Raw genomic sequence first — 23,306 nt, forward strand, 5'->3', positions numbered from 1 at the left:
TGTCAGACATTTTTGTTGCCTACAACATGAAGGAAGAGCATTATAATGAAACAGAAATTAATTAAATTGTACTGAGGGAACATTGTCAAGTACTTGACTGATTAAAACAACAGCCCCTCCATGTATTAATCAGTGGAATTAATTTGTGTGAATCAGATGCAGGAGAGAACTTGGACAACACTTAATGAAAGCCTCGAATTGATGTGTCATGTGTGTGGAGCTCCAATCATGCACCATACTTGGGTGGAAACCTGTATGAAACTGCACAAATCACTGTTTCCATCATTCTCCTTTGTGGTTACTCAAAGTTAATCCAGGAAATTGAGCAACCTTCTCAGATTTAATACCCCAAAGTATCGTCAGTCTTCACTCTCTGACGCAGTGAAAATAGATCTCTTCAACAGCCCTGATACTTGTAGAACCAGGCGTTATAGTTTTAGCTTTCTTCATTTGCTGTGGTCTTGAAGTTGGACATGTCCCTAATATTTAAGTATACAAAACAAGTTTTATATTCTAGTTGCCATTTTGATAATATAAACAACATCCAAGAATGTGCTGATAAATGAGACAAATGCTGGGTGCCTGACTCCTCTGATCTCTAGGAACCAAATACCCTGACTTTTATGATCGACTAACCCAAAGTCAGAGCTAAGTGGGTACTAAGTTCTGCTTGTTTCATGAAATTCACCTAACAAGTACTTATTTTGTTGAATCCAGAACCCAGGGTATGAGAAATATCAATTTAAAATATTTAACAACATTTTTAAAGGTCACTGCAAAACTGGACTCTGATGTCAGAAAAATTAGTAATAAGGAGGGTGTAGACAATTTGAGTTCCAGTGCAACACAGGCAGAAAGCTCAGGTAGTAGAACAAGAGGGTAGAGAGTTCAAAGACCCAAATGAAGATCACACAGGCAAGACACACTTTCTGTAAGGCTGATTTAGATCAAAACATTAATAAAAAAGTGTTCACTGTAAGACAGATATGCAAATGTTAAATTGAGCTTAAATGCCTTCTTTGTTCAAACCAGTTTTGTGAAAAACAAAAATGAAAATTCCTCTTATTGACAAATGTCAGGGAACAGCTGGCAGAAGTGCAAAAAACAAATCCCGCCATTATATGCAGCAGTCATTTCAGTTTAAGTCATTGTCAGGAGAGATTTCATTCCCGTAATGCTTAAGCACATATTAACTTGTTTACATCTACCCACTGTTATGGAAGGATGAATGTTAGGACCATATTCAATTCAAACTTTGATCAAAATTAAGTAATTGTCAAAATTATGAGTATTCCACAAGGATAAATTAAAATGGCTGATTAAAACTTAGTGATCCAAAATGATATCCAAGGACTACAAGACATTTTCTTTTTTTAAAAGCTCATCTTTGGGCTTCAGAAATCATGATAGGTCTAATACAACTGGTTTGATACAATGGAGTTGCTTATTTGATCAACTGGACAAAACCCTCTCAAAATATATTAAGAAGGTAGACTAGACCCTAATGTTTTCTTATTGTAAAGGTAAGTGTAAGGTGTTGCATTTCAGATGCAACCCAATTGGTCAAACTACTCGACTTTAAGCAGAACACACTTTATTTTTACAGTTCAGTTAAAATATGGAAAAAGTTAAAAGAAAAGAATTGTAATATTTTAAACTCCTACTAATTAACTGTTCCAATATAGTAACTTCCCATAAACACACCCTTCTCAAAGGCAAAATCAGTAAATCGATTGTCTCACATACAATTCCAGCAGCAGGAAGAGAACCCCAGCTTTTAGCTGTAATAGAGACAGGTATAAGAGTTTCCACATCCAACTTCAAGACCTCTGCAATTGAGGAAAGCTAAAACTTAAAATCCTGTGGGAACTTGACCCCAACCATGCAGGATACCAAGGCCTCACAAGCTGTTTATGTTATTGGGTTTGAGCAGACTGCTCATCATCTTGGCTCAACTTGTCTTCATGAAAGAACCAGGACAAAATACATCTCTTAAAGCCTTTGTATTGTCACACTTAATAGGCCACTTAATAAGTCAGGTGAGTCAGCCATTTTGAAAAGCAGGAGTAGTATTATCTAGGAACATGTCAGTGTTAATAACTTTAAAAGAACACAATCATTAATTTAAATAACAATAAACAATTAACATATTTAAACTGTTTGAATATTTATTCATACTGTTTCAACTCACTTTATCAATCAATCAAAATGTCTCCTAATCAGCTGTCATACAGCTTTATTTATTTTGTAAACCATTACATTTGAGGGAATATATTCAGATGCATTGTCTGAAGAGCTCTAACAAATTAGGTATTCCAAAATGCAAACCATGGGATGCATGTGATCTCAAAGACTGTAGCAATCCAGTCTTCACATCTGGCTCAGTTCTATTTGTTAATCACTTAGTGATCTGTCCTTGTTGTGTCTTTGAACACAATAGACTAAAGATAATTACCAACAGCAATGTTACATTCTTGGTTGAATCCCACTTCGTAATATTAAGATCCTTTATTGGCAGGAGCATAGAATTAAGTAATGGGATCAAGAGTTGCATCTCCACAAACGCACTGAACATGAATACCCAGGTAAAAAGCTCAGACATTCCTGCAGAAAGTAATACAATATTTGCTCGCAGTCCATTTCTCTTTCATTGTGGTCCTTGGCATACTTATTGGTCTATTTGCTCATGCCCTCTGTCGCTCCCTATCCATGGTCTTTCAAGTTTGCAAATCCTCTTCTGCTTTCGAAACCCTTCTCAAAATTTTGATCTTTTACTGGCCTCTGACTCTTGTTTCATTTTAAAAAATTATCTTCAAATTCAGTTATTGGCTCCTAAACCATTTTCACATACAGCAAAACTCTTCATTTGTTTTATTTCTTCTTACCTGCAGATTGTGTTATTGAACTGAGCTTAACCTTGTATAGATTGCTTCGAACTCTCCACTCCTGCACCATGGGATAGCCAGTAGCCTCACTGTATTTTGCATCACCTGGAAAATAATCAAATTATTCCTTTTTGTTTTTGAAGAAAACACCTAATAATCAACTCAAAGCACATTAAAGTTTTTTTTTAAACAAGTCATTGCAGTTGAAGTGATGTGGTCTGGCAATGTGCTGCACTATTTCAGCATTGTACCATATAATGCTGAATGCCAATAAACTGGGTCTTTCAATGTTGTGACCTGACATATTGACTGGCAATGAGATGCACAGTTTGAATGTTGTGGTGTAGTATACTGACTTCCAAACAGCTGTGCCACATAAGTGGGAGGAAACAGTTTGCTGCCAGTTCCCAAACTCAGCACAGTATTCCAACAGAGGAACAATAAATAATGTTATCTGGCTGACTTCTTCGCATTGGAGAGATGTACAGCAATCCCAAGGGGAAATTAAGAAAACATGCAATAACTTTGAACAGATAAAATCATAAAAAGAAAAACAACAATTGTTCATTATCACGTCATTTGAGCCTTGCGACTGCAAGTTCGATTGAGAACATAACTAGACCAATAAATATTCTATATATCTCAAAAAAATCAAGAGTAAAAATGGAGTTGTGATATCCTTTGTGTGTGGCTTCAATTGAAGTGTTTGCATGTCAGCAAACAATTCCCTATAACTTAACATGAAGCAGCAATGAGCAAGAATTAAAATACAAGATTGCTTGAAGCGATAGTACCTTCAACATAAAATTAATTAGCCACACACCAAATAGCATCTCAACGAGGAAAGATAGATGCTACACACACACACACACACACACACACACACTTCCATGCAGGAAGCAGGGCACCAACCACAGGCAAGTTGCTTACCTGTGAGAAGCTGGAGGTTGGGCAATGGCTCTGAAAGAACTCCTCGACACTGTTCTTCCACAGGAAGGGGAATGACAACTAATCCATCAGCTATTTGAGGGAAATCCTTCACAAAATTATTCTCCCTGTATGAAGGAAGCAGATATTGCCAGAACATGTTTTATAACAGAAGGAGATTACAGAAATAGATGTGTTCTCTGATTTCTTCCTCACAGCTGCCAAGGCTGCTCATTATTTGGAAGAAATAAATGAATATCAGTTCAATGTATTGCAATCTGAATATTAATTCACACATTCTATTGTCATCATTTTTGAAGAAAGAAAGTGGTAAAAGCTTTAACAAAAACAGTTAATGAGCAAGAAACATTAGAGAGGTTGGAGATTATTTCTCTGGGAAAGAGAAGGCTGAGTGTTGGTCTGATACATGTCTTTAAGATTACAGAAGGTTTTCAGTGTAATCCTAGAGATGTTTCCTCTTACGCAGTAGACCGAAGAACATCAATGTATTACATCCAATAGGGATTGCAACAGAAACCCCATTACTAAGAAAGTGGTTATAACAAAGAATCCACCAGTACAAGGAGAAGTTGTGGTGAACAACATAGATGCATTTAGGAAAAACTGAATAAACAGTCAGGAGAAAGGAATACAGGTATGAATTGATACTGTTAGAAGAAGAGTGATAGAGGAGGCTTATGTGTAAACATTGGCTTAGACCCACTGAATGTCTGGACCTAAGCCATGCATTCAAGTTAATTGCATGAATAAAGGGAATTGTCATGTGGTTCTGTTAACAGTGTGGCCAATGTCATGGAGTTACGATTTATTTCCACTATTAAAAGAGAGGTTTTGAGTCATAATGCATCTGATTTGAAATTCTCTTTCCAAATTGCTTTAGCTTCTCTTTCCATTCACAAGCCTTATAAAAACTGTGCCTTCAATTTAGCTGTGCCTTCAATTTCTCCTGTACCTCTTTGCCCTTACCTGCTTAGTATTTGCCTTTCCCCTTGGAAACTGTTCTTTATTTGAAGAACGCTGGTGCTATACAAAGTTAAAAATCACACACAACACCAGGTTGTAGTCCAACAGGTTTATTTGGAAGCACTAACTTTCGGAGCGCTGCTCCTTCTTCAGGTGGTTGTCAATAGGTAATGAAGGAGCAGTGCTCAAAAAGCTAGTGATTCCAAATAAACCTGTTGGACTATCACCTGGCGTTGTGATTTTTAACTTTGTACACCCTAGTCCAACACCAGCATTTCCAAATCATGGTTACTACACAACTTATTATTCTCTACCTTATACAGGAATTTCCACCAATTTGCAAGGTATTATTTTCACAAGAATCCCAACTTCTGACAAACTGTAAGATGCAGCTAGTTACAGAGGAATAGCTAAACTATGAAACAATGAGATGGAATAATTGTTTCAATTGTTACATATTTCCAACTGATTGACCACTGGAATAATTTACAAAGACAGGTAGCATAAAGTTAAAGACTGCCTGTACTGCAGTCAATGGGTTATTGTATGCTATCTCTTTTTCAGATCAACTAAAAGTAATCCTCCTTAATTTTAATTGTGCAATTTACTTGAGTGCAAAATAATGAAAAATATTTGATATGGTGTACATTTGGCTCATTTATAATCAGACAACTATCTATGAAGATGCCAATAACAATGTCCGTTGTACATTTGAATTCAAAGTCATAAAACTTGGTGAAACTTGCTCATCTAAGATAAATTCAAACAAATATTTAATCATATAAATTTCTTCTCCATCAAACTCACTTCCAGGGAAAAGAAAAGTGTTATTTCCTTCAGTCAAGTTAGGGGAGGAGATAATAGCTAATGGTATTATCGCTAGACTATTAATCCAGCTCAGCTCATATTCTGGATCCCCAGGTTCAAATCCTGCCATGGCAGAGTGGAATGTGAATTCAATAAAAAATAAATATCTGCAATTAAGAATCTACTAATGACCATGAATCCATTGCAGATTGTCAGGAAAAAGTTTAAAAGGGAACACCTATCTGGCTCACTAATTTTCTTCAGGGAAGGATACCTGCCATCCTCAGCTGATCTAGCCTAATTCTAGACCCACAGCATTGTGAGCGACTCTCAACTGCCCTCTGAAATGGCCTAGCAAGACACTCAGTTCAAGGGTAGCGAGAGATAGGCAATAAGTGCTGGTCAGCAGTGATGCCCGCTTCCCATGAGTGAATAAATTTTTTTAAAAATGCTCACAAAAAGTGATTTTATAAATAGAAATTAGAAATCTGAAACATTGACAATTTATAATAAATAAGGCTCACACACACCTAAATTATGATATCCATCACTATGAAGAATACTTGGACATTTCAATTCAGCCATACTTCAAAGTAACTCAATCTGTTAAAAAAATCTTACTGTGGTAGATTATACTCTTCAATAAATATGTGCCTCACATACTATAATTATGTTTGCCAGTACAATAATGCACAGTCTGTGAATCTCATCACGTTTCACTAAACACAGTGTAATTTACATTCAGGAGGTAATACTGCCAAATGTTAACATTTAATGAGGCACTTTAGCTTGTATTGTGATTTTCTGAAGGCAGATAATTATGCAACACTTGTGAATCCGTACAGTCTTACTTATTGTCTGCTTTTTAATGTAAATTCCTTCTTTTCTCTCATGCCTTTTAACAGCACACAGTGTTCCCCAGTTGTGCGCACAGACTGCCAACTACTATCAAGCCCTCTGCTAATGTTATCCTTAAATTGGCTTCCAGAAGGCATTCTGGCTTCAGTTTGTCTCTCCTGTCTTATTGTTTCTATGCTTCCTCTAATGGTCAATGTAGGAATGTCAACCAGCATTCTGGAATTCTGTGGCATGGTAGAGGACTGTACAATACCCCTGTGCCAGCTTCACAGCTTTTAATATGTTTTTGTTTCTGAATGATTGCAGTGAAAAGGTTAATCTGGATCAAATCCAAAAAAAGTCAGCTTGATCAGTGCCATATGGTTCATATTCAGCAGGATATTCAATCCAAATGTAGGATCTAGAAATCCATTAACAATCTGAAAAGAAAGAAATGTTTACATCCATACAGCACCTTTACATATGTCTGAACATCCCAATGAAGTTTTTTTTAAGATATCTTTGTGATGCAGGTAACTTGGTAGCTAATTTGCATGCAACAAACTCCCAATGCATTAATGAGAGAATAATCAGATAATCTAGTTTATGTTTTAAGTGATGTTGAGAGATAACCATAGGCCAGGACATCGGAAACTTAACAGTTGTTTTTCTTTTACATTGTGCCACATGATTTCCTATGTCCACCTGAGGAGGAAGAGAGGGCTTCAGTTTAACACCTTACCCCTCTGCATGAATGTGGCTTGTCAGCTTTGCTTTGATCTCAAGTCTCTACACTGGGATGACTGACTGTACAGAATTGACTGTGTTTGATACTATATATGCATATATAAAAAGGGTTTTTTATGAATAAAGTATATCTTTGAAATTGAAAAAAAAAAGGCTGTTCCCTGGGACACAGACCAAGACAAATATTAACTGTGCCTGGAGGACCATCAACTTGGTAAAAGATGCTCTTTGGTCTGCCCAAAACCTGTTGATGTTGGACAGCATGGAGTCAATCCCGCCCGAAAATTGCAGACTGGCACATTCCAAGGACCAGGACTATGTGCTGAGGGATGCACTAAAGCTCGGGGCAGCTATCATCTGAGCTCTTTCTGCCAACGTTAAATGGGGGTCCGTTCAGTTATCGGACCTTCCTGATGCCTCAAGTATATGTAAATATAACCTTACACAAGTAAGAAATGCTTTGGGATTGTTTGCTCGATAGAGTCAAACTCCAATGTTTGTTTGTTTCTTCATATGCTACTGTACAGTGCCAAACTGCTTTAATGACTATGTGGAGCTATGGCTCAAACCCAAAGAGTCTACACTCAGATGAGGCTCTCAGGCCAATTGACAGAACATCTGATAAGGTTCCCCATGGTAGGCTCATTCAAAAGGTCAGGAGGAATGGGATACAGGGGAACTTAGCTGTCTGGATACAGAATTGGCTGGCCAACAGAAGACAGCCATTGGTAGTAGAAGGAAAATATTCTGCCTGAAAGTCAGTGATGAGTGGTGTTCCACAGGGCTCTGTCCTTGGGCCTCTACTGTTTGTAATTTTTATTAATGACTTGGATGAGGGGATTGAAGGATGGGTCAGCAAGTTTGCAGACGACAAAGGTTGGAGGTGTCGTTGACAGTATGGAGGGATAGAGGGCTGTTGTAGGCTGCAGTGGGGCATTGACAAGATGCAGAGATGGGCTGAGAGGTGGCAGTTGGAGTTCAACCTGGATAAATGCGAGGTGATGCATTTTGGAAGGTCGAATTTGAAAGCTGAGTACAGGATTAAGGATAGGATTCTTGGCAGTGTGGATGAACAGAGGGATCTTGGTGTGCAGGTACATAGGTCCCTTAAAATGGCTACCCAAGTGGACAGGGTTGTTAAGAAAGCAGATGGTGTTTTGGCTTTCATTAACAGGCGGATTGATTTTAAGAGTCATGAGATTTTATTGCAGCTCTATAAAACTTTGGTTAGACCGCACTTGGAATGCTGCGTCCAGATCTGATCGCCCTATTATAGGAAAGATGTGGAGAGGGTTCAGAGGAGGTTTACCAGGATGCTGCCTGGACTGGAGGGCTTATCTTATGAAGAGAGGTTGACTGAGCTTGGACTTTTTTCATTGCAGAAAAGGAGGAGGAGAGGCAACCTAATTGAGGTATACAAGATAATGAGAGGCATAGATAGAGTCGATAGCCAGAGACTATTTCCCAGGGGAGAAATGGCTAACACGAGGGGTCATAGTTTTAAGCTGGTTGGAGGAAAGTATAGAGGGGATGTCAGAGGCGGGTTCTTTACACAGAGTTGTGAGAGTGTGGAATGCATTGCCAGCAGCAGTTGTGAAAGCAAGGTCATTGGGGACATTTAAGAGACTGCTGGACATGCATATGGTCACAGAAATTTGAGGGTGCATACATGAGGATCAATGGTCGGCACAACATCGTGGGCTGAAGGGCCTGTTCTGTGCTGTACTGTTCTATGTTCTATCACTTGCCATAATCAAAGTGGCTAATTCATGGTTGACTGCCCGCCTGTTCAGAAGATCCTGATATTGTTCAAGCTCACTGTGTGGACTTCTATTTAAAAAAAGTCAAATTTCAATCGACAAACTCCACTGCTAATGGACTGAAACAGGATCTTAAGCAGTGGACATTTTACCCTGATTAAGATATGCCCTCGAAGTAAAATGTGTGCATCCAAATCACTCTTGCTAAATACAGTACCATCATATAATATAATTTTGGCTGGAAATTATGAATCAAATTTATTAAGAAGGAAGATTTAAAGCAAACAGTAGATTGTAGCTAATGTGTATTCAGAAAGTCTCTTTCAAATGATAAAGGTCAAGAAATACTGCAGTTTCCTACATTATTTTTATTAACTTAGAATAAGATCACCCTAATGAGAAGGCTTTAATATATGCAATGAACTCTATGGAACCTTTTGTTAATTTTCACCCAATTTGTGGTCCAACAAGAATGGAACTGAAGAACATAAGGTACCAGCGAAATTATATGATTATCTTTAATTTAGGCTTGTACAAAATGTTGTATTGAATTAAAGGTAGCCCAAATTAAAAAATATTCATTCAAAATATGTTTCATTAGGTTTTAGGGAGGGGCCTCAGAAATTGGTCTAAAACAACAACTTTCATTGTTATAGCACCTTTAATGTAGCAAATTATCTCAAAGCCATTCACAGAAATGTAAATTTTAAAAATGGACATCATGACAAAGGAAGGGGGGCTTGATTAAACAATAGCTTTGTCAAAATAGTGGATTTTAAAGTGACCCTTTGCAAAGGATAATGAGGCGGAGGGACTTAATGAGAGAATTTCAGAACAGACTTGGATACCAGCAGGCACAACTGCTCAAGATTGGACAAAGGGAATATGGTCTTTTGGGAGGGGAAAGGACATTGGAAAGTGTTGACTAACATTAGAAATGTACAGCAGCAAGGTCTGAAAGTGTTTAAACCTAAAGACGACATTTGACATACAGAAATGGCAGGTTGAAAAGGATAGATTCCCAAGTAGCAACAAAGGTGAAACAGAGAAACAAAAAGAATGAGAATTCATTGTGTGAAGACACTTTGATTATGACTCGGTAGTTGCAAGTAGAATCAAGTGATGGCTGTCCCTTTCGGTTGGACAACGAAACAAATGTGGGCGGGGAGAATGGTTTGGTCAACAGAAGAGCTGAGGAAGGATAATGCACCATGACCACAGAAAAGAGGATGATACAGAAATGGACAATCAATTTGTACACCATTAGTTTACACTGTGACAGACTTGGTCCCAAGATCTCCTAAATACAGTGAATACAATGGGCATGAGTGAGTATAGTTGAGTGTTTAACAATAACAACTATACAATGCAGGTAGATATAGTAGCCAGGAATATCTTTGCAGTTATTCCTAGTTTGTCTCTGCAGCTTCCTCGGGATTGCATTGGAAATGCTGTTGACCTGTGCAAATCTGCAGAAACTTCAATGAAATTACGGTGTCAAATTGGGAGTGGTTCAGGTGAAATTTCTGGTTTTATGACTCACAATTTGTGTTAATCATGTGTCACTACATATACAGAAGACAGATAATCCATTTTATGAGGCTAGCAGAAGCTCACTAAGACGAGATTGCTTAAGTATTGAGCTCGACTCAATAACATTTCCTGAGGAATTTCCACCGATGCTTTATATTTAGAAAATAGACATTGAGGGATTAAGGAGATATAATATGTAGCAATTCTTAAGATTTAAACTGCATGGGCATCTGATATGTCATTGTCACAGTTCTGTTCCTTTGTTCAGACTTCTAAAATGAAAATGAGAAATGAGCCTGGTTTTGTTTGCTGTTGGTCCAACATAAGCTTTAAGTACTAACCAACCATGGAGCTCAAAAATCTGGCTTTGGGACAAGTCATAAACTTTCCAAAAGAGTGAAATTAGCTCCCAACTTTGAACTGAAAACAACAAGTTTAAAGGGTGAACCCAAGAGACAAATTGCAAAGTAAATCAAGAGCAAAATTTCAAACAACAGACTTCCAATTCTTGGAGATATAAAAACACATTCATCAATGTTTTTATAGTTCCCTTTTGTTTCTTTTCAAAAGGTACAAATGCATGCTACACTCTTGTTCCGTAGCAGCTGACAGACTTCAACACATGGCCATTCTTCACATGTCCAGCTGGGAGTCTTGTAGTGAGTAATTCACCTCCTGACACCCCCCAAAGCCTGTCCATCACCCACAAGCACAAGTCAGGAGTGTAATGCAATACTCCCTACTTGTCAGAGGGTCCAACAACACTCAAGAGGTTCAGTACATCCAGGTCAAAGTAATCTGTTTGATTGGCACTCTAAATATTCACTCCTTTGATGCTCAATAGCTGGAGTGTAAACTGTCTACAAGATGCACTGCAACAACATCTCACCAAAGCTCCTTAAACAGCCCTTTCCAAACCTACAAGCAATACCACCTAGAAGCACAAGGGCATTAGATATACCACAATCTGCAAGTTCTCCTCCAAACGACCCACCATCCTGACTTGGAAGTATATCACATTTCCTTCAGGGTTGCTGGGTAAAACTCCTTGAACACTCTCCCCAACAGCATCGTCTGTCAACCCATCACAAATGAACAACAGTAGTTCAAAAGGTACTCACCATATCTTCCAAAGGATAACTAGGGGAGGGTAGTAAGTGCTGACCCAGCTTGTGACACCGACATCCGGGAATTGAATTATTTGGCTGATCAGCCCTGATAAAGATGCATGTTAATTAAGATTGATCTAAATTCATGGCAGTGTTATGCTTACCAGGGATTAATGAATAACAATCTAGACTACAAACCTTTAAGCAATGGTAGGGGTTCCACAATTGGATTCAGGAAGGGAAATAGACTTGAGTCCATATTCCCAATTCAAGAACTCACTGTTGAAAGTGGATCTGGATATGAATGTTTGTGAAAATCAACCAAGTGAACAACTTATTGGTACTCACTGATCATATCAGGAACACTTTCTTCTAACTGCACGTGATCCATCAAGGATCTGATAGGGAAGACATCTAGAACCCTGTAAATCACATTTGATGCAACAAACCATGAACTGAATCTTACCAGACATGGGCTAAGTATCATTTCCATTAGGTTTCAAGGAGGCTTTCTCCCTCAGAGGCCTAGAAGGCTTGCTGGTGCCACTTTACTGATCTCGCATCGTGAACTAGGTACCATGCCCCTTTGGCATTATGCTTGTTCACTGCTGGACATATTCTCCCACTTGCTGAAGGCAGAAGTACTACCTCTTCAAGACATTGGCACCCACCTCTGTGGACATGGACCTGGAGGTCCTGGCAGAAGTGGTGGTGGTGCAGAGAAGGGCATCATCTTCTCGAGTACAGAGGAGGCTAGACCCTGCCATCTTGGTGCAGGTTGCCATGGAGTCAGTGTGGTATCAGCTGTCTCGGGGAATGCCAAAAAACCTTAAGAAGATCAATGATCTTCTTCACTTTGCTGAGGAATGTGCCACCAGCCTCTCTCTGTTAGCTCACACTCACACTATCGTTACTACTGCATTCATTTTCTACCAATTCTCATGCTGTATCACACACAACAGTTTTCACTTGTTCTTAACCACCCCAACCTCTCTACAGAAGTAACCCTGCATAGCATCTGCCCCCAATCACGAGACACTTCACCACATATTATCTAGCTGCACCAACACTACCACTTCCATCTCACTCAATCCCTCCATTTGTCTCACAGGAAAGGGAAAAAGGCCCATAATACGCTGTAAGTACCAGACTGTGTGATGGGATGTCTGATATTGGCTATTCACCCACTTTGACAGAAGATTTTTGTTAGCAAAGATTGGGACTGATTCTGTGGAAATACTGAAACGCCACGTCTCAGCAACAAAGTAAGAAGCTTTGTCCATTTCTGTGTTACTCTCCCAATATCCCTACAATGACTGTATTACTAAGATGTCACAACTTCTGCCCCTTCTCCAGGATGCATTCTCCATTCGGTGTCTATGGATGTACCTGCAGCATTGCCATGGCCTCCACCATTTCTGCAGTGTGGAAGGAAGACAGCATAGATTCATCAGAGGAAGCACTGGCAAAGCTGCTTCCTGCACCCTTCACCAGCTCAGATACCGGCACTTTGCTGGGTACATTAGATGGATTTGGAGTTGGGGACAGTTATTGGGGAGCACCTCACTGCCACAGCTCGGCAGCTGGCTGAGGAAGAAGTGCCCCAGGTGGCAAGCACCCTGAGGACTGGCAGCTGTTCAAACCAACTCAGGTGAGATCCCCATGGTTTGGCAATTAGGGACTAGGGCCAGGGTGCCTGTTTGCACACAAAGTGTCTTTGCAGCTACACTGTAATGAGAGTGCAGCATTGAAGTGCAAAAATGCCCTTTATGTAGACTGGAGATGTGCCATAATGATGCAATGAGGCTAGTATGTGCCAGATGTCACTGCCTGTGGACATGTGGGCACGGTGCATGGAGTGTCCCATGAGGTGTTGGTGACTAGTGTCCAAGATGGAGGTGTGGATGAGCCAGGTACCCACTCTGCTTTCATGTCAGGAATTCTCAGCATCTAGTTTCTACCTTGACCATGGGAGAATGGGAAACTGCATACTCAGGCAAAATTAGCTGGCAATGCGGGTGATAATGAGCAATAATCCACGCAATTGCTGGCTAAACGGGCTTACAAAGAGGCCACTTGCTACTCACTAGCGAGGTTCTCACCTCACTGTCAAGCACTTGGTTTGAAAATGCAATTTTTTGATCTTGAAGCAGGCAAAGACCTTGCTGGACATCTCACCCAGTTTTGCCAAATTCTCACTGTGGCCCTCTTTGTATGTTTGCTCCACCCCACATCTCAGGAGAAGGGTGGTACTGCAGAAGGAAAGGGTGTTGAGTTTGGGTGAATGAATCAGCCTGGATGTGTCGGGTCCCAATTCAGCCATTGAAGTGGGAACTGAAGTCACAAGCAAATTCCATCCCTGATAAAATCCAACTTGTTTATTTTATCTCTTACACAGCATGCCAGAAAATCCCAGAGCCAGTGAAGAGATATGCAAGTTATTGAAATTTTGAGGAAATTATTTAATATGTTGCCAATTTATAGTCATTCCTCTGTAGTATTGACTCAGATTGGTTATTTGATTGGTACTGGCATCTCTGTGTTCCCTCATTCCAGTAGATATGTTCCATGTGCCTTTGAGCTATGCCATCGCCCAGTGAAATTTACTTGACCTTACTCTGGGCATCAATCTAGTTGACATTTTTCCTATGATTACTAAAAATATAACCAGGAGGGGAGCCCGTGCTGATTTTCTCCTTCTTTTATCGAAGGCACTCCAAAAATAACAGAACAGATCTTTTGAAGATCTCAGCACCACAACAGACACTGCATACTCCGACTGGGATTTTGAGGGAGCACTTATGGAAATCACATGCCATTGAAAGGAAAGAAAGCTTTTAATTTTGGATACTGTAGTGCAAAACAGAAAGGCAAAGTGAGGTAGAGATGTAAAATATCCCTTACCCACTTCCAAATTCTCAGCACTGCTGTATTCTCATAGAATGCTTGCTTCATGCACGCTGGTGGGTAACTGAATTGCTCCAATTTTGTGAAGGGTCAGGGAATGACACCTGTGTGTGAAGGGAATGTGCATTTTTTTTTCTCTTTCAGTGAGCTTATGGTCTTCTACATAAAGAGGTGGAGATTGCATCATTGAATTTATTCAAGAGTAAATGAGAGAGATTTTTGATAAGCAAAGGAGTCAAGGGATATGGGGGACAGACATGAACATCAAATCATCGCCGATCTAATTGATTGGAGGAACTGGCGTAATGGACTGAATGGCCTTCTCTAGCTCTGAAGTTCCATATATACATATATAAAAAATGTAAGTAGGAAGCATGTTGGCAAATTTCCATGAAGTGAATGGTCACATTTTCCCTACCTGACATTTCACCAGCTTTATTTCGCTGTCTGTAGAGCCAGATCTAAGTCCACAGGCGCTTAAACTAATAGCTCATCTGTTGACACTAACCCTGTCACTTCCATCCCTCCTCAAGGCAATTCTAGCTGAAGAAAATGAGTTATTCTCCGCAAAAGTGGTTTCAAGATGCTGGCACAGTGCTTCTTGCTGGCTCATCAAGGAAAGAAATTACTTGTTTTGAAGGAGTCAATAAAAGACACCAAGCATGGGGCAACAGGCAAATTGTCTCTCTGAATGATTCATCAGTCTCTTCTGACAGTGCTTATTTTCAATTTATTTTGACAGCGCTAATGTCCTTAAATAAGTTACATTAACGTCTCTTTCTGCAAGGGAAAGAACATTCCAGAATGGTCTGGTGGCATGATGGATATTTTCCCTTATCCATGTAGCTCAGCTTTCAGGTCTGAAGGATTACTCTTCTATGAGCTACAAACTTTGGGATCATCAGAAATCCCAAAGGCCAACGTCTGAAAATTGACTTAAATGAGAAGATATTATACAAGTTGACGTCTCTGGTCTCTGGTTAAATTTAAAGATAATGCCTTTCTGCACAAACTGTGCTCACCCGCTGAATACCAACTACATTTGTGATGTGTAATGCAGCAATATACTCATTGTGAATTGATAAGTGGAGCTGTGCAGATTCATCATTATGAAGGAACTAAAATTAATGGTCGTCCTCAGTTAATTTCAGTAATGGCATGCCTAGGCCACTGAGTATTATGCCAGAATAAAATGCAAGGTTTTGTTTAAAAATAAATAAATGTACATACATTTATTTGCAGTTAATTTCCTCTATTTTCAAATCTTTTATTTTTAACATGCAGGGAATAAATGTGGCGCTGGTATCATGCACCAAATCATGACAGCACAAATATAGACAATCAAAAAAATGGTACTGACACCTGTGGACCTTCATACTTGCAGAAAAGTTAAGGTATTCGCATTGTTCACTGTGTGCATTTGCGTAATTAAAGGACATGTTAATAGCTGGCGTTCTAACACTTTCTGATTTTTGTAAGCCCTTGGGAGCTGCATAAAGATGAACAGCCCCAGCCATGTCAGAAGTAGGTTGGCAGAACAAAACGTTTTTGTCTGACTTAAGAAAGTGGAAGCCTTGATGAAAATTAACTGTACAGCAACTCAATTTGAATATCGCTGAAATTTTTCTGACCCGTTTCTGTGCCAGCTCCCTATATACTGATTGCTGTTGATTCCTTTCTCTTTCCAAATCATTCATAGATGACAGGCACAGCAATGGTTGCCAATTCAGACCGCAACATTCCTGCTTCCCTGGTATTCCAACTCCATGCCCATACATCCACCCGACTATTAATTGGCTGACAGACCTGGCTCTCTATAAATAGGCTTCTGCCTCAACAAAAGTGCCAATTAGTTCTATTTCACATCAGTTCACAGCCTGGAAACAAAATGACCTCCTGATTTTAATATCCTACACATTAAATCTGACTCATTGTTGATGTTGTGTTAATTTAATCCTAAAAACTAATTGTTTCATCATGGCTATTGCTTCCTTAAAAGAAAATATCATAATTTGCAAATAAAACTTTGAACTTGGTTAAACAGCATTCTTATGCTAAATAGATTCCTAGAATCCCCACAGTGCGGAAGCAGGGCGTTCAACCCATCAAGTCCACACCGACCCTCTGAACAGCATCTCACTCAGACCCACTATCCCACTCCCCTATCCCTATAATCCCTCATTTCCTGTGTATAATCCATCTAGCCTGCACATCCCTGGAGCCTATAGCATGGCCAATTCACCTAACCTGCATATCATTGGTTTGTGGGGAAAAACTGGAGAAGAAATGCAGCAGACATGGGGAGAACGTGCAAACTCCACACACACAGTATATTGAGGGTGGAATCGCACCTGGGTCCCTGATGATGTGAGGCAGTAATGCCAACCACTGAACCACTGTGTCCAAATATTGCCCGATGAATTGAACATAGCAAAGAAGCTTTAAAAATCATTTAAAATGGGCATTCAATAGTACAGCACTTGAGTATTGCTGAACACAGCAAAAAACATCTTTTGCCAGCAATACTCAGTTAGAATTTAAACTCCAGTCTCAGACCTGTTTTTCTTTTAATGAGCCACAAATCATAACGAGCAGCCGATCACCACCTTCTTAAGGGCAATTGAGGATGGCCAACAAATGCTGGTCTAGCCAGCAGCGCCCGCATCTTACGAAAAATGATATAAAGCATAAAAACAACCAATGTTGACAGTACAGAAATGCTAATGTAAAGGGAAGCTTACTTAACTTTGAGAAGCTGATGTCTGAACATTTAATCGGCTATTAATGTCAGTATTCTCTATGGATGGTGGGGAACTGCAAGATACTTTTCTCACTCTATCGATATGCTCCATTTCAAACAGAACAGTCATATCCATTACACTTTCCATCTGGCCAGGCTTAAGATGCTTTTCCTCAATCTAACTCCGAAGGGGTTCACTTTCCATTTGGACCGTGCCAAAGGTTGTTGCTGCCTGGTTACATTCTCTTGTGGATTAAAGGGGGAAACTAAGGCCAATAGTAATAGGAATTGACACTAAAATATTCCAATAAAATCTCTTATTAAACAGTGCAGCAGCTCTTTGCCTTCTCATCAGCAGAAGTTCACCCCTTAACGGCTTCTTCCCATCGTTCGTGTCAGTACATGAAAGCAGGAACACGGTGTACTCAGCCTTGAAATAGTAATGAAGTAAATGGTCACCGTTGGAGGATGCAGATAGCTTTTACACATGGTACTGCTTAGCTAAGCTTTCTCCTCTGCCCGTCAGGCCAAACATACCAGTTAATCCCCATTGAAATTAATAGAAATTTTTCAAATTCTTAACAATAGAAAGGTTAAAAGAGGCATGCAGTCATATTTGGCTGATGGATTGCTGTGTTAATGCCTGTGCCACAGAACTTGATTTATAACATCCGACCAAAGTGAGGGGCCCCCATTGTTCTGTTGGATTGAACTCTGTTTCTCAATCTGGCTGCTTGAGAATGCCTTTGTGCAGTGAGGGAGCCTGATTGTATGCAAACCGTAGGAAACAATCAGGTTGTAATCAATGAATCTGCTTAAACACACGAGGGAAATCTGTGACTATTCACAAACTTTCAGGTTTGTTACTGTTTGATTCATACATTAATTTACAGAACTAAAAATCTTCCCCCATTTTCCCTTTCTCATTCCATGCAGGATGATGTAGCTCGATGGCTCAGTGGTTGGCACTGCTGCTTCATAGTGCCAGGGACCCAGATTTGATTCCACCCTCAGGTGACTGTCTATGTGGAGCTTGCACATTCTCCCTGTGTCTGCGTGGGTTTCCTCTGGGTGCTTTGGTTTCTTCCCACAATCTAAAGTTGTGCAGGTTACATGGATTGGCCATGCACAGTGTCCGGAGATGTGCAGGTTAGGTGGGTTAGCCTTGGGAAATGTGGGGGTATGGGTTTGAGCGGGACTCTCTTCGGAGGGTTGGTGAACCATGATTAGCTTGCTGCCACACTACAGGGGTTTCAAGGATTGATGACAAGTTTAAGAATGCTGAACACTCTTCACAAATCCACCCAAGTACTCAATCTTCAGGTATACTTCTTTCAACAGTTTATCAAAATGTGGCTTTGTCAAACAGGATCAACCTGTTTAGCTCATCTCTCACTATCCCTTTTGTCCACTTCTTCTTCTTGGTCTGGCCTCCAGTCTGGTTTACCAGATCTTTATCCTTTTTGTCTCCTTTGCCCACATCTTCTTTCTTCTCATCACCTTTAACAGGCACACTGTCACCTCAAGACGACAACTGAAGAACTCAGATTGCTCTGTCAGGATCACTTCCAAACAAGGCTCACTGAATAGCAATGAAGAGCAGGTCTCTTCGCTCACATTTCTCATCTCAACCTAGGGTTTTGAGGAAAATTGTAGTACTTACTAGTACTGCCCAGTTGAGAATGGCCAGCACAATACAGTACAGAATCTTCTGGATTTGGGCTCTCCAGCTCTTCTTTCAGTTCCCGAAGTAAAAATCAATTGCTTGTTTAAAAATCAAAGCACAGATTTTAAGTTTCACAGTTAATTGGATTCAATCAATATACCTATAGTATAACCTGTACAAGCATTCATTCCACTGATTTCCATGTTTCAGATCATATTAATCTCTTCTTAATCAGTGTCCAACTCGGACTTCAAGTTTCGCACAAGAGAAAATCTGTCCCTGTCTTAAAAAGATTCTGAACCTCTAACTACTAAGCTGTATTCTTTACAACTTGGTCTAATTTACTGGGCCAAACCTTTGTTTTATTCCTTGAATGTGGGTGTCAAGGACAAGGCCAGCATTTAGGATGAATCGCTAATTGACCTTGACAAAGTGGAGCTGAGTTGCCTTTTTAAACTTTTGCTATCCTTGTAGCCTAGGCTCACCTACAGTGCTGCAGAAAGGGGATTCCCATCTTCTGACCCAGAGACAATGCTAAAATGGAGATACATTCCCAAGTCAGGATGGTGTGTGACTTGAAGGGAAATTTACAGGTGATGGCATTCACAAGTTCCTGCTGTTCATGTTCTTCTACATGATAGAATTTGTGGATTTGCAAAGTACCAACGAAGCAGCCTTGAGAATTGTTAAGTGAATCTTGCAAATGTCTCACACTGCAGCAGTGGGTGCCAATGATGGAGGAAATGAATGTTAAGGTGACCAATCAAGTACTAATCAATTAGCGACCTTCCTCTGTTGGATATCGAACTTGTTGAACATTGGTGAAAATGCACTCATCCAGCTCCCTAGAGTAATCTCTTATTCTTTCAAAGTGTATTTATAGACACTTACACATCAGTGATTCATTAGCTCAAGAGGGCATGAGTGTTTTAGAATTAACTGATTAAAGTTGGGTGAATGCAGAAAAAAAACTCCCAACAGCCACTTTTATATTCCATCCTCATAATCTCGAGGTCAGCCAAAACTCTCATCAAGTTCTGTTAACTCAATATCCATGAACTTGCTGATTTATGGTGACTCTGAGTAAAGCAGCACCTTGATTTTTAAGTTCTCATCTTGCTGTTTAAACCTATCTGTCTCAATCTCTGTCATCGTGTTCCACAATTGTAGGTATCTGAGTGACCTTAATTTTGGTCTGTTGAACTTTAGTGTCCCCAGCATTGGTGGTGCTGCCTTTACCGATCAAGACTTAATCTCTGGAATTTCCTTCCTAGATCTCTCTCCCTTATTTTCAGATGCCGCATAAAATGTACCACTTTGGTAATCTGCTGCAATGTTTCTTGGTTTGCTTTGTTTTGTCGAGTCGAGGGAATTTTATCTTCACTTTCAGTATAGCTAGAAATATGTGTGAAAGAAGCTACATAATAGCGATGGCAGGTAATATGGAATCGGAGTCTGGGTCAACAAGTAGCATGTCATATCCTATCATTGTCTGTGTGTTCAATTATACCTGTGCTGTTCAAGAGCAAACATTACGACAGGTGTCAAATTGTGTTTTATAACATTCCTGCAAAATGGCTGGGGCATTTTATTACATTAAAAACAGAAACATAAATATAATTTGCTGTCTTTGGTCTTCTATATCGATCTATATTGATAGTGCTTGTGCACTATCAACCTTTTTGCTGGTGAATGTCGCTTGCCTTCTACTCTATCTCCCTCTTTCTCAACCTCTGCATTTGTTCAAAGTATATGACTAACAGTTTTTTTTTAGTTTTGACGAAAAACCGAGACTGAAATGTTAACTTGGTATCTCTTTCCAAAAATTTGTCTGATGCGTTGAGCACTTCCATCATTTTATGTTGCAGTGCAGAAATCCCCTTTGCTTTCAGAGCTCTGCTCAAGCACATTTCGGCCCATGTACACAGTTTGTACAGGAATGATTGCTGGAGATCTCCCAAGCCTTATCATTTGAATGTCATAAACCACCCTGCGCAGAAATTATAAGGCAATGAAAAGTGAAAATGAATCAATCCATCACAAGTAACTCAAAGCCTCTGGCTCTCTATCCTCCACACTTTGATTAGAAGTTTGAATGTAAATCACACCGACAGCTGAACACTACGTTTGGAGCAGTCAGTGGCAGCAAAGCAGATATAAAAAGTATACGTTCCCTTTTATCTTACCCATTCTGTCTGAAGTGACAATTGGCTGGACTAAGCTTGTACTCATTGTGTGTACAGAAGGCAGTGCAACAGGAGGAGGATGGACAATATTTTGAATACATATTTTATGTAAATTAATACATTAGATGACTTTCTTTGGACTCGAAGCAACATCCAAGCTCAAATTTCCCCATAGGTTCGATGCTCTGCATCATACCCTCATGTGCATTCCTCAACTTTTGTATAATAATTTATTAACTGAGAAACAAAGAACACCTGGCTACAATCATTGGGAGCAAAGCAGCTGGACATAGTTTGAAAATCATATCTTTCATGTATTCTGCAGTTTTCTGAGTGTTTTCTTTTATTTAAACTTGCAATATATACCCGCAATGTGCCATTCAGTGCTGTATCATTCAGAAGCTGAATGCCAATGTCTTATTATATGTCCTATCTTTGCATTGCAACAAGGAGCCATTTGGCTCATTGAATCTGCTCAGCTATTTAATAAGATCATAACCTCAAATTCACAATCCCTAGCTGATAATCGTTCACCACTTTCCTTACCAGAATTTATTGACCTCTGCGTTCAAAATACCCAAAGCTCTGCTTCCACTGCCTTTTCAGGAAGACAGTTCCAAAGACTCATGACTCTGAGTGAAAAAGAATCACTGTTTTAATGGGCAACATCTTATTTTTCGACAGTGAGAACTGATTCAAGATACTCCCGAAAGGAGAAACATCCTCTCCATGTCTGCCTTGATAAGACCCCTCAGAATCTTGTACATTTCAATCAAGTCACCTCTTACCATCCTAAATCCAGCAAAAAGAGGTTTTGCCTATCCCAAACTTTTCTCATAACCCACCCATTCCAAGCATTAAACTGGTAAACTCTGAACCGTTTCCATTGTATTTATATTCTTCCTTTAATAAGGTGACCAATACCTCTGTGGAATGTGGAAGTAACCAAAAGTGATTTCACTGGCTCAGCCTTCTTTGAGTAATCAATTCCTTGAGTAATGATTCATACAGCTCAATTTTAGCTCAGAGATGGGTTTTTTTTAAATAGAATTGATTCTCTCAAACAGCACTCCTCTATTATTGGAAACTATTCTATGGGTATTTGTTATGGTCAGCTAGCATATAGGCATAATATCAGAGGCTTGGGTTGCATCAAGATGTGATCAACAAGACAAAAAGCTCTTTGACCAAAATTGTGTGCAATGTCACACTGTTGAAAATGGTGGCAAACACAACATGGGGCTGAACCTGTCTGATTTACTGGAATGCCAGACTGGTTACACTAAAGGACTTTGTTACACACAATCAACCAAAATACAAGGTATTACCTGGGAGCCATTCAGGTTTCAACTGCAGACATCCCAAGAAATATATACAAGGAACAAGTGCCACTTTTGCTGCTTTCAAGGAGAATAATAAGCGTGAAGCCTTGATTACTTATCCCAAATCTGCCACATATAGCAATGAATAGCCCAAACTTGTCAGAACTCCCAATTTTCTGATATCTGCACACAGGTCCTGTTGTCACAAAGTGCTCGACTGTAAGACAGAACAATTCCATATCCAATCAATGCTGGGAATGTCTCTTCTGCTCAAAACTCACTTCTGACACATTTTACATGAAACATCAAGTACTCCAGGCCAGAATCAAGGATTTGCACTTTTTCACACATCTTATAAGTGCCCTGAAGTGCTTCACAAGGAAGTGTATATGCATTCACTACTACTTAATAAGCACAAGATCCACATCACTGAGATAAATGAGGAGTTAGTTGGGCTTTGAAGCTGTTGTGTTACAGAGTGATGTTGTCAACTGAGGAATGTCACTGCTTCAAAGCTTCTATTTGTTTTGGCATCATGGTATGATAGATGGGGACTAAAATATGCCTGGTCATTTGCACCCCACCGCCCCCAAACCTCATGTTCCACTCTACCTAGCACTTTCTGCACAGCCCATCATGACCAATCTCACAAATACCCACCATCTAGGGTTACGACTACAACGCTCATCTTTGCCCCCTGAGCCCCATCACATTCCTCTGATCCCACAACTGACCAGTCCCTGGTCTCTGAGTGGACACTGTCCATGACTGAATGTACCAGGACTCCGATTGAGAACAACTCCTCTTACCTCTTGTCCTAAAGGAAGCTTATTCCCCTTCAGCTTTGAGACATGGTCATTTGGTTGATGAGTGTGCAGTGTGTTTGTTGCAGCAGT

The 23,306-nt window shown here is 39.8% G+C and overlaps 1 protein-coding gene and 1 pseudogene across 7 annotated transcripts in view; one reads left to right on the forward strand and one right to left on the reverse strand.

Moving 5' to 3' along the window:
• Positions 1 to 23,306, reverse strand: part of astn2 (astrotactin 2) — a 1,590,397-nt gene that overhangs the window by 644,904 nt on the left and 922,187 nt on the right. For all 7 annotated transcript variants that reach the window (XM_087998521.1, XM_087998520.1, XM_087998522.1 and 4 more), the window contains 2 exons: positions 3,816 to 3,940; positions 2,886 to 2,990 (listed from right to left, as the gene is read on the reverse strand). In XM_087998521.1, the coding sequence (XP_087854647.1) occupies positions 2,886 to 2,990; positions 3,816 to 3,940 (230 nt within the window). The remainder of the gene's footprint in view (positions 1 to 2,885; positions 2,991 to 3,815; positions 3,941 to 23,306) is intronic.
• Positions 13,116 to 22,559, forward strand: LOC148146127 (cytochrome c pseudogene; annotated as a pseudogene).

Source organism: Chiloscyllium plagiosum, unplaced genomic scaffold (genome assembly GCF_037043375.1).
Source record: "Chiloscyllium plagiosum isolate Xiang-an unplaced genomic scaffold, Cpla_swu_hap1 HiC_scaffold_21, whole genome shotgun sequence".
NCBI lineage: Eukaryota > Metazoa > Chordata > Chondrichthyes > Orectolobiformes > Hemiscylliidae > Chiloscyllium > Chiloscyllium plagiosum.